Source organism: Danio aesculapii, chromosome 3 (assembly GCF_903798145.1).
Source record: "Danio aesculapii chromosome 3, fDanAes4.1, whole genome shotgun sequence".
In the NCBI taxonomy this organism is placed as follows: domain Eukaryota; kingdom Metazoa; phylum Chordata; class Actinopteri; order Cypriniformes; family Danionidae; genus Danio; species Danio aesculapii.
In genome coordinates, this window is record NC_079437.1 from 41,659,902 (window position 1) to 41,671,671 (window position 11,770).

Here is an 11,770-nt window from a genome sequence, read left to right on the forward strand (position 1 = left end):
TGTGCAATTTTGGTGAGCCTGTGCAAACTGTTGCCTCTATTTCCTGTTCTTAGCTGACAGGAGTGGCACCCGGTGTGGTCTTCTGCTGCTGTAGCCCATCTGCCTCAAGGTTCGATGTGTTGTGTGTTCAGAGATGCTCTTCTGCATACCTCGGGGTGTAACGAGTGGTTATTTGAGTTTCTGTTGCCTTTCTATCAGCTCGAACCAGTCTGGCCATTCTCCTCTGACTTCTGGCATCAACAAGGCATTTGCGCCCACAGAACTGACGCTCACTGGATATTTCCTCTTTTTCTGACCATTCTCTGTAAAGCCTAGACATGGTTGTGCTTTAAAATCCCAATATATCAGCAGTTTCTGAAATACTCAGACCAGCCGGTCTGGCACCAACAACCATGCCACGCTTAAAGTCACTTAAATCTCTTTTCTTCCCCATTCTGATGCTCGCTTTGAACTGCATCAGATCGTCTTGACCATGTCTACATGCCCAAATGCATTGAGTTGCTGACGTGATTGGCTGATTAAAATTTGCGTTAACAATCAGTTGGACAGGTGTACCTAATAAAGTGGCCAGTGAGTTTATATAATGTATGTGTATTTGCCTGCTTGTAATGGAAACTTTATTTTAACTTGATTTGCAGGAGCAGGGTGTTTTGAACTGAGGGCTTTGCACTCCACACATTTAGACCTGGAGCAGGAAATGGTGAATCTTGAAATTTTAGCAGGGTCTCACTTCAGCTCAATCACACTGTACAAGATTATATACACTCTATGCACTCATTTATTACTGTCTAAATGTGTCTGTTTCAATCTGATCCTAAACTAAGCTACCATCTGCTCATTGTCTGCTACAGAGGAAACCATGCCTATTTACAGTCTGTGTGTTTAGCAGTGTGTATGAAATAAGAAAATTTGACATTCTTACTTCTCTCTAACGATGAAGGCTACACACAAGATGACTGTCATGTTTACTGCACTGTGTTGTGCATGAAACCTAGTGTGTCACATTAGAGAGCTTCAAACACTTATTCCCATTTAACTGCTCTTATAACCGCATGTTACCAGTCGTAAATACAGCTTTTAACTCCAGGTAAATGTCACACTTGTAAATTAGATGTCTGATTAGTACCACTTATACCTGATGTTCTGAAACTCTTGCTGCTTAAAATGTTCGTCCAAAAAACTGAAATTCTGTCATTGCTGCTCTTTCTCCACTTGTTCCAAATAGTTTGAGTTTCTTCTGTAGACCAGTCAGAAAACTTTGCATCATGTAGTGACCTGGGCCCTATTCTGAAAGAAGAATGTCTCAAAATCACTCTGTCCAATGTGTAAGACTTTTATTAATGTCTCTTAATATGTCATGCAAAAATTGGCTTTTAAAAACTTAAGAAATATATCCAGACACTTTGTGTACAATCATAATGTTTTCTCAAATAAATATAGCTTAAAGGGGCTAATAATTTTGACGGTTTTTAAAAAATAAAAACTGCTTTTAATTCTAGCTGAAATAAAACTAATAAGACTTTCTCCAGAAGAAAAAAATATTATCAGACATACTGTGTACATTTCCTTGCTCTCATCATTTGGGAAATATTTAAAAAGGAAAAAAAAGTCAAAGAGGGCTTGATAATTTTAACTGTATGTGTGTGTATATATATATAAGTATACTTTATACTTTTTCACAGTGTTCTGATTTGTTCGCATGTTTCAGCGGCAAGACAGATTGTGTCAGTATGGTGGTTCTTCTGTCGGTTCTCCGCTTCCTGTCTCTTCTGGCTGATGTGGTGTTGGCTTTATTTTGTGAGAATCTCATAAAATATTGCTTGTTTTTTGCTCTCTGCATCAGTTTCTTAATTATAATTATTCACAGATTACACCAAAAGACTACAGTCAAACTTCTGATTAAAAAAGTTTCTAATATGTAAGATAATCTTGAACTACACTGTAAAAAAAATCTTCCCAGAAAAATTGGGGTAAAATATTGGACATTAAATTACAGAAATTTTACATAAAAAACTTAAATATTGGATGATAAAATTCCTGAATTTTTTTGTAAAAATAAAATGTAATATTGGACGTTAAATTACAGAAATGTTACGTAAAAAACATCAAATATCAGACGTTAAATTACAGATATTTTCCGTAATTAAAAAAAGTAAAATATAGGATGTTAAATTACAGAAATGTTGATAAAAAAACATCAAATGTTGGACGTTAAATTACAGAAATGTTACGTAAAAAACATCAAATATCAGACGTTAAAGTACAAAAATTTTCCTTAATAAAAAAAAGTAAAATATTGGAAGTTAAATAACAGAAACTTTCCGTAAAATATTGAACGTTAAATTCAACTTTTATGTAAAAAATCGTAAAATATTGGACAGAAACTGTTAATTTACAGAAACTTTCAGTAAAAAAGAACTTAAAATTTCTGTAATTTAACGTCTGATATTTTATGTAAAATAAAACTTCAAATATCGGACATTAAATTACAGATTTTTTTTTTGCTGGATTTTCTATATTTTATTGAGCTTCATTCATTCATTCATTTTCTTTTCGGCTTATTAATCAGGGGTTGCGACATCGGAATGAACCGCCAACTTATCCAGCATATGTTTTACGCAGCGGATGCCCTTCCAGCTGCAACCCATCACTGGGAAACATCCATACACACTCATTCACACACATGCACTACGGACAATTTAGCCTACTCAATTCACCTGTACCGCATGTCTTTGGATTTCTGGGGGAAACCGGAGCACCCAGAGGAAACCCACACCAACAAGGGGAGAGCATGAAAACACACAGAAATGCCAACTGACCCAGCCAAGGCTCAAACCAGTGCCCTTCTTGCTGTGAGGCGACAGTGCTACCCACTGTGCCACCACGGCGCCCCATTTTCTTGAGCTTATAATATTTACTATGGAACGGTACATAAATAATTTGGAAAGTAATTTAAAAGCCATAAAATGATACATTTTGAACAGTGCTATATTTCAAATAGTCAATTATAAGTGCATAACAGTGTTTTAATTATCTTTTCACCAAAAATGATCATGACTGCAATGAAATTGAAAAAAAAAATGTCCAAAAGATAAAATGATAACGCTTTATAATTGAACAACAAATAACCTGCAGTGTTAAATGTCAGTTTTTGAAGTGTGTCTAAATGTCTGTGGTTGCTGCTTTTTTTTTTTATCAGTTACGTCTCTGTGTGAACTGTGAACAGCAAGAGGCCTCCGCTTCAGTAAATTGACTAAAAATGTTTTTGTTTTTTTTCCCTAACGTAAAAGATAACATCAAAATTAATTTAGGATTGCAGTTAGAGTATGATATTGGCAATGAGGTAAAAGCTAATTTGGTGCAGTATAATAATAAACGCAAATAACTAGCACTGACCATCTCACAATTTTCAACTACTAATAATGACACAGGAAATGATGACAGGAAATATCACACGTTTAAACCCATCCTGCATGAAAACTTCTCTTTAAACATTTCATAGCTTTTACGATCTTTAAGATGGATGAGCCTGTATATTACAATACAAGATCCATCTCAAAATCAGCAAAGAAACGTGGAAGTAAGTGCAAAATTTGGCAAGGGGAAAACAATTCATTTCACTTTGATGTTTTATTTTACAACTATGTTTTGTGTTATTGTTATTTAAGATAGAAATTGCTGTGTTGAAAATGGAGTTGTTGTCTGTGTGGGGGTTTTCTCTGGTCTCCTCCTGTCTCTGCTGGCTAATGGCATGTTGGCCTATTTGTGTGAGTATCCTCATGTTATTACATTTTATTACAGTTCACAAAACGTTCACACAATAACGCTGAAATAGTTTTTGTTTATTCTACATGAACTTAAAAAATCACTTCTATTCACAGTTTGCTAATATAGCATGGTTATTATACTTAAAACCATGCAAATTCATTACTTTAAATAAATTCAGATTGAGTGAAACTCAAACACTGTAGAAATATGTTGTGTTTTTTTGTTGTTGTTGTTGTTTACAGGTTATTACAGTGATGGGCCAGATGGTCTTATCAGTTGTGAACCAGTAACAAACTGCTCATATTTAAGTATACAAACCCCACATTCTCTATGTTTACTTGGTAATACACAAATAATAAACCAAAGCTGATCACATCTGATTTATAATTGTATTTATTTCTATGCTAGACACTGATGACAATGCTCGCATCAGGGAGATCTTTCAGAAGGACAAGAAAAACCACACTCAGCCACTTCACTGTCCAAATAAAAGCAAGTCCTTTTCCCATGTTACTTTCCATGAATTTAAAGTACTTCAAAAACATTAGAAATACATTTAATGTAATTTAGTAAATAATGCATTAACAGTTGCAGATTATTGGATTCGCATACAAAAAAAGTGACAGATAACAATTTTATACTTCACAATATGTACAATTGAAGTCAGAATTATTAGCCCCCCTTGAATTTTTTTTCTTTTTTAAATATTTCCCAAATGATGTTTAACTGAGCAAGGAAATTTTCACAGTATGTCTGATAATATTTTTTCTTCTGGAGAAAGTCTTAATTGTTTGATTTTGACTAGAATAAAAACAGTTTTAATTTTTTAAAAAACCATTTAATGGTCAAAAGTATTAGCCCCTTTAAGCTATATTTGTTTTCGATAGTCTACAGAACAAACCATCATTATACAGTAACTTGCCTAATTACCCTAACCTGCCTAGTTAACCTAATTAGCCTAGTTAAGCCTTTAAGTGTCACTTTAAGCTGTATAGAAGTGTCTTGAGAAATATCTAGTCAAATATTATTTACTGTCATCATGGCAAAGATAAAATAAAACCGTTATTAGAAATGAGTTATTAAAACTATTATGTTTAGACGTGTTGAAAAAAAATCTTCTCTTCGTTAAACAGAAATTGGGGAAAAAAATAAACAGGGGGGCTAATAATTCTGACTTAAACTGTATTTAGAACAAATAATTAAAAACTCTTTGAGGCATTGGCATGCTTTCATAAAGTGTTTGGTGGAAATTAATATTTCAAAATACACATTTAAATGTTTTCTTTACCACATTTTATTATTTTTTTGTCTTTAGGTTTCAATGACAATACATAATTTTGAAAGCCATTTTCTAAATTTTTTTATTTTTTTATTTTCCCTCCGTATCGTGCCAAAAATCTTCAGTAGTGCTATTATACACCAAACTTATTGGTCATACTTCACAAATGGGTTCCTGTATTCATTATATTTACTAATACAAATAACACATTTATTGCAGGATTTATTCATATTTGTTAATAAGTGAAAAATTAAAGCTGTTCATTGTTACTTCGTGTTAACTAACATTAGCAAGCACATTTTAATTCATTAGTAAATATTGAATTATGGTTATTGTATCCTGTAGAAGTATTGCTCATTCTTAGTTTGAAACCTTATTGTAAATAGTGATCTGTATTCTGAAGGTTTAATGGAGGGTTTTGTTCTCACATCAATTGTCTGATTATATTTAAAATTTCAGTCAAAATTGAGTTTGTCTGACGTCTGCAGTATATTCTGAATTATGGGGTAAGGAAAATAACTTTCCCAAAACATTCGACTCTAATATGCTGAACAAAATTGCAAAACTATAGAATGTTACTTCATAAGAGTAAAAGTTTTTGTGCTAGAAATGTATTCAAATGAGCATGTTTAATTTTTAAAAACATATTATCTGCACATTTAAACATAATATTTTGGAGAACATGTAATGCAGAAAATGTTTGCAATTGATAATGTATAGCGTAACTTACTGGTTGATATTTTTATTTACATTAATATTTGCCTTAAACATTCCACATTTGTAGATTTTCCAGAGACTTGGATCAAAAGTAAGGGCAGATACTATGTTTTCTCCTCTGATGTGATGGACTGGAGCAGCAGCAGACGCCGCTGTCTGGATCTGGGTGCAGATCTGGTCATCATCAACAGCCATGAAGAACAGGTACAACAGATATTATATTACAGAATTACATTTATTTTTCAGTGAAAACAAAAGATACACTTCACCCCAGAATGAAAATTTGTTCATCATCATTAACTCAGCCTCCGCTTGATCTCAACCTGATTGAGTTTCTTTATTTTGAGCACAAAGAATGTTGGAAACAGGCAACCAGTGGCTACCGTAGTATTTGTATTCCTATGGATGTTAATGGCTACATGTTTTCAACATTCTTTAAAATATCTTCTTTGTGTTTAACAGAAAAATGAACTCATAAATCTTTGTTTTTTTAGGTGAACTGTCTCTTTAATGCATGAAACAAGCTGTTGATTAAATAACCTCTGTCTTTGTAGGAAACTCTTGCTGAACATGTCCACACTGTTGGTGAGAATGCATTATTTTGGATTGGTTTAACTGATAGTCAGATTGAAGGTCTTTGGCGGTGGGTGGATGACACCAATTTACAAAAAAGGCAAGTATTATTTTATTATATGTCTGTGTTGATAAATGTATCTGAAGTGTAAAAGGTTACTTTAAATTTGTAATTAGTTTCTTTTTTATTATGATATATTGTGCTTTTATGTTATGCATTACAACATTTGGATGTAAATTTCAAGAGTTCCTTCAACTGGAATTATATACAACAAATGTATAATATACAAAAAACTGAATCCATTCATTACACAAAACACTATCAAATGGAAAATGTCAGTTGGCATTTCTGTGTGGAGTTTGCATGTTCTCCCTGTGTTGGCCAGGGTACCTCCGGGTGCTCCAGTTTTTCCTGCAGTCCAAACACACGCACTATAGGTGAATTGAATAAAATAAATTGGCCGTATGAGTGTGAGTGTGTGAATTAGTTTGTAAGGGTATTTCCCAGTACTGGGTTGCGGCTGGAAAGGCATTCGCTGTGTAAAAAATACATGCTGGAATAGTTGGAATAGCAAACCTCAAACCTGATACCACATGGCATGTTTAAAAGAGAATTTGGGTAATTTGTGCTTGTTATCATTTTTAAAATGTGAATGAGAAATTCACTGAAATATCACAGTTACAGGGATAACAGATTATGTAATTAGTTGTCAAATGGCGAATGCTAAACATTTAGCACAAATTGATGAGAAAAGAATGACATGCCTTAAAGCCTTTCTGTGTTTTTCCACCAGAGGAAGTGAAATCACTAGCAGGCAGGAAATCAAATCTTTTTCTGTGAGTGCTTTAAAGATTATTTTTCCTTTTTGTAACTGATGTAACCAGTGTTTTATTTGACACACACGCACACATAAAGATGAAAATTACACTTAATTATTTTGAAGCTAAATGTTTGATTCAGAAGGCACAAACAGTCAAGTATATTCTACCTAAGGTCTACTTAAATCTGAACCCCTTCAGACTCCAATTATGTACCAAGTTTCTGAAAAATATAAAAGTATGTTTTTACAGTTCTTGAGGCTCCTATAAATGAGACCAAATTATAATAATAAAAATTCAACACCCTTTAAGTGTATATATTTTTTGTCCAGTTCAATGGACATCAGGTCAGTTTTACTTCCTGAACATTATACTAACATAAAATGAAAAAGAACATACATGATTGCTAGTGTAATGTTAAAATTTATTTTCAAAATCACAAACATTAAGATTGTAAAATTTTTACTTTAATTTTGAGGTTTTTGTTGTATTGATTGCATCTTGTTTAAAATAAACTTTATCTTCATCTTCCTTATCACTCCACATAATGTCCACATCTGAGATATTTCCATCTGCTATATGTTCAAGAACCTTCAGATTCTGTATATGAAATTATTTCTGCAATGAATTGCATCTATATACATAAGTTCATTACTGGAGATTTCATTTCAGTAACAGATTTTAAACCCATTGAACATCCTAATGGACAGACATATTTGAAAAAAATCCTGATCTAAAGCTTGCAATGTTACAAAAGATTTGAAACTTTAATTAGTGAGTGCAATCCCTTGTTTTTACATACAATTTGCTAACATATCAATAAATATGAATAAAACTGTGTGGCTTATGTCTGTTTCTGTAGTAAAGTGATGCCATGCTGCTTTTCAGTGGATTTTTTTCAAATTACAACATGCCGAGCCTTACTGCCTTTTGATTAGATGACAATCATCCACTCTCATGGACTGCAGGCCTTTACATTAGATGAAATGCTTAAGAACAACAAAAAACATAGACTGACATGTGATGTTCATTGTTATAGACACATGGCCTGAAGGGGTTAAAGTCTACTTAAGTCTTAGTAAATTGTTTCAAGACAAAATATCCATGAATACACACAAAACATTATTTTTAGAGATAATCGTGATATAATGTGTGTTGTTTTATTAGTTTTTTCTTTCTTTCGGAAAATAATCGAAGATTTACCTGTATATGATTTATCCTGATATATTTATTTGATTTACCCTGCAAAAACAACAACAAAGTTTTGCTAAAATCAGCCATGTGGATTGAATTAAACACTAAATGTGTAATACAACAAAATGACTGAAACGTTACACAAATTTAAAAAATAAAATTAAATATGAAAATAAAAAGTAATATTAAGAATATGAATACAATATATATTTACAAGAAGTGCTCAGTGACATTAAAATAATGGTATAAATAGACATATGGCAGCTTGTTATTTTACAGTTGTCATTCATTATTCATTCATTCATTCATTCATTCATTCATTTATTCTCAGTTTCTGGGATAAACTGCCTGATGACAACAAAGATGCGAATCCTCTGGGTGAAGACTGTGTTGTTCTGAATGGTAGAATTCAGATGGCAAACTGGGGAGATGTTTCTTGCTTGAGGAAGGAAAGAAGCATTTGTGAAATTCCATGCTCAGAATGAAACACTTAATAAAAAGGGTTCTGTTTGTCATTTACATGTTCTTTTGAAATGTTCTTTTTTTAAACACCTCAAAGTGCAATGTAAAGTTTAAAGGAAAGTGGTACAAATAATTATTCAATAATATCACTGTTTAGTGTCATGAATAATTTGTAAAACATGCTGAAAAATTAAAACGTAACATTTATTTTGATGGTTTATTTGAGTATTAGTAGACTGTCTGCTTAATATCTGCTGAAACTGCTCCTTCAACAGACATTTAACTGACTGTTAGAAACTTTGCAAGTACGTCAACTTACACTAACCCTAACCACAACCTAACAGTCTACTGATAATCTAATAAGAATTAGTTGGCATGTAGATGCAATGTAACTTAAATTCAACAAATGGACCATCAAAATAAAGTGTGACCAATTAAAAGAGGTGGTGATGGTTTTGAAGCTTAAGAGCCAACATAAAAGGTAGACTAGCCAATAGTAAAGTGACAAATAGATTCTTTTTAGATTACTTGACATATTTTGTATATATTTATTTTCCATTTTGAACATTTTAACAACAGAGCAGGCTATTCTTGTGACCCAAGCCTTAATGCAATTTAACTTTCGGTTTTATTGACAACACTGCATTTTTTTGTTGTTGTTGTTGAATCAAAGAAACCTTTATAATCATCTCAACTTACATTTGTCAAACTGACTAAAAATTAAGTTAAAATTTGTATAACTAAACAAAAAACTGTTGATTAACTTGATTAACTCATTAAAGGGCACCTAGGTTACCTCTTATTTCAGATTTAATATAAGTCTTTTGTGTTTCCAGAATGTATCTGTAAAGTTTCAGCTCAAAACACCCATCAGATTATTTATTATAGCTTTTATAAGTTTTTATTTTATACATTTTTGCTCCAGAAGGCTGTTTTGTTGTACTGCACCTTTAAGGCTAGTCCTCCCCGCCTACCGTTTCTACGTGCCTTTCAGAATGCCTTAATCTCCTCCCTCGGCTGCGTCAGACAACAAACAGACACAAAGGAAGCAGATCTCATGTAGCGTTTGTGAGAAATACTACAGTAAGAACTTTACCAATTAATATTTGATGCATTTGTTGAGTTGAGTCAACGATGAGTTGCACACAATGTTACAAAGTTCTCGCGCACACACACAGATACACACACACACAGACAGACAGAGCTCGTTTAGCTTTGCACTCTTTTTGTTCGCATATGTGACAGGATACAGGTTAATATCCACTGTTGTATGGATATCTGTTATGTTATTGTACAAAATAAACCTGATTTAACATCCACAAACCGAGATTGAAGCGTCTTCCTTTATAATTGTTCTGACACGCGGCTGTGCTGATGAAGTTCATTACACACATGCTCTGTTTTAAAACATTTTAAACTTGTAAAACTTTAAGACTTATTTTTTTACAGTGAAGACACACACAACACATATTTCACTATGATGTATTTAAAATATGTATCCTTGATGTATGAGTGTTCCTAATATTTGATTTTTTTTTGTGTTTTGATGGACTATAATACTCAGATTTAATTTATAATTTAATCTACAGTGTTTAAATGCCTAAATGGACTAGCTCCAAGATACCTGTCTTCATGAATTCAATTGTACATACAATCAAGGGCACCTACAGTGCATCCGGAAAGTATTCATAGCATTTCACTTTTTCCACATTTTTATGTTACAGCCTTATTCCAAAATGGATTAAATTCATATATTTCCTCAACATTCTACACACAATACCCCATAATGACAATGTAAAAAAAAGATTTTTTTAAATTGTTGCAAATTTATAAAAAATAAAAACCCAGAAAAATCACATGAACATAAGTATTCACAGCCTTTGCTCAGTACTTTGTTAATGCACCTTTGGCAGCAATTACAGCCTCAAGTCTTTTTGAATATGATGCCACAAGCTTGGCACACCTGCCTTTGGGAATTTGTACCTATTCCTCTTTGCAGTACCTCTCAAGCTCTATCAGGTTGTATGGGAAGCTACGGTGTACAGCCATTTTCAGATCTCTTTAGAGATGTTCAATAGGATTTAGGTCTGGGCTCTGGCTGGGCCACTCAAGGACATTCACAGAGTTGTTGTGAAGCCACTCCATTGATATTTTGGCGGTGTGCTTTGGGTCCTTGTCCTGCTGGAAGATGAACCGTCACCCCAGTCTGAGGTCAAGAGCACTCTGAAGCAGGCTTTCATTCAGGATGTCTCTGTACTTTGCTGCATTCATCTTTCCCTCTATCCTGACTAGACAATGAATTTTATCCATTTTGGAATAAGGCTGTAACATAAAAAATGTGGGTAAATGTAAAGCGCTATGAGTTCTTTCCGGATGTACTGTAGATGTGCTGATCAGCTACTTTTGGCTATTCCATGCACAAGGTTAAAAACCAGAGGAGGACTGTGCCTTTGCAGTGGTTGCCCCCAAATGCTGGAATTCTCTCCGTGTTAGGCAGGCCACAACCCGGTCTGTTTTCAATCAAGTGTTAAAACCATTTGTACTCTTTAATAGCTTTTTTTTTTAACATTTTTAATACTTTATAACATATTAGAGTCGTATGTCTGTTGTATTTGTCCTTTGATTTAGATGGTGTATGTGTGTAAAGCACTTTGGTAAGCACTTCTTGTTTTTAAAAAGCGCTTTATGAATAAACGTTGACTTGACGATAATTAAATATGTTGTGAGACCGACTGCTGTATCTGAAAAGCACAAAGCAATCTTCATTTTACGTGTCTTTTTATGTCATATTGCTTGCTATTTGCATCTTGTTCCTATTTTTAATAACAAAAACTAAACAAGATAAAAATAAAAAGATTTTGTAAGATATATCATTATTATGAATACTGTATTCCTCTTTGGGATCACTTTTTTAATGAGTTTCTAAAGCATTTATGTCAAATGTCAGTTTGTATGTCA

At 33.1% G+C, this 11,770-nt stretch overlaps 1 protein-coding gene across 1 annotated transcript; it reads left to right on the plus strand.

Moving 5' to 3' along the window:
• Nucleotides 1-3,509: 3,509 nt before the first annotated feature.
• On the plus strand, nucleotides 3,510-8,922 carry LOC130220563 (C-type lectin domain family 4 member E). Its single transcript, XM_056452798.1, has 7 exons — nucleotides 3,510-3,580; nucleotides 3,669-3,767; nucleotides 4,011-4,076; nucleotides 4,177-4,260; nucleotides 5,832-5,968; nucleotides 6,319-6,437; nucleotides 8,676-8,922. Exons 1-7 carry the CDS (start codon nucleotides 3,520-3,522, stop codon nucleotides 8,833-8,835), a joined length of 726 nt encoding a protein of 241 aa, XP_056308773.1. The 5' UTR covers nucleotides 3,510-3,519; the 3' UTR covers nucleotides 8,836-8,922.
• Nucleotides 8,923-11,770: the final 2,848 nt, after the last annotated feature.

What these genes read in the sequence shown, in the direction of transcription:
- LOC130220563 (XM_056452798.1), top strand. Translation starts at nt 3,520, where the DNA reads ATGGATGAGCCTGTATATTACAATACAAGATCCATCTCAAAATCAGCA. An exon ending in TGGCATGTTGGCCTATTTGT is followed by an intron (nt 3,768 to 4,010) that starts GTGAGTATCCTC and finishes TGTTGTTTACAG; the next exon opens with GTTATTACAGTGATGGGCCA. An exon ending in GACACCAATTTACAAAAAAG is followed by an intron (nt 6,438 to 8,675) that starts GCAAGTATTATT and finishes TCATTCATTTAT; the next exon opens with TCTCAGTTTCTGGGATAAAC.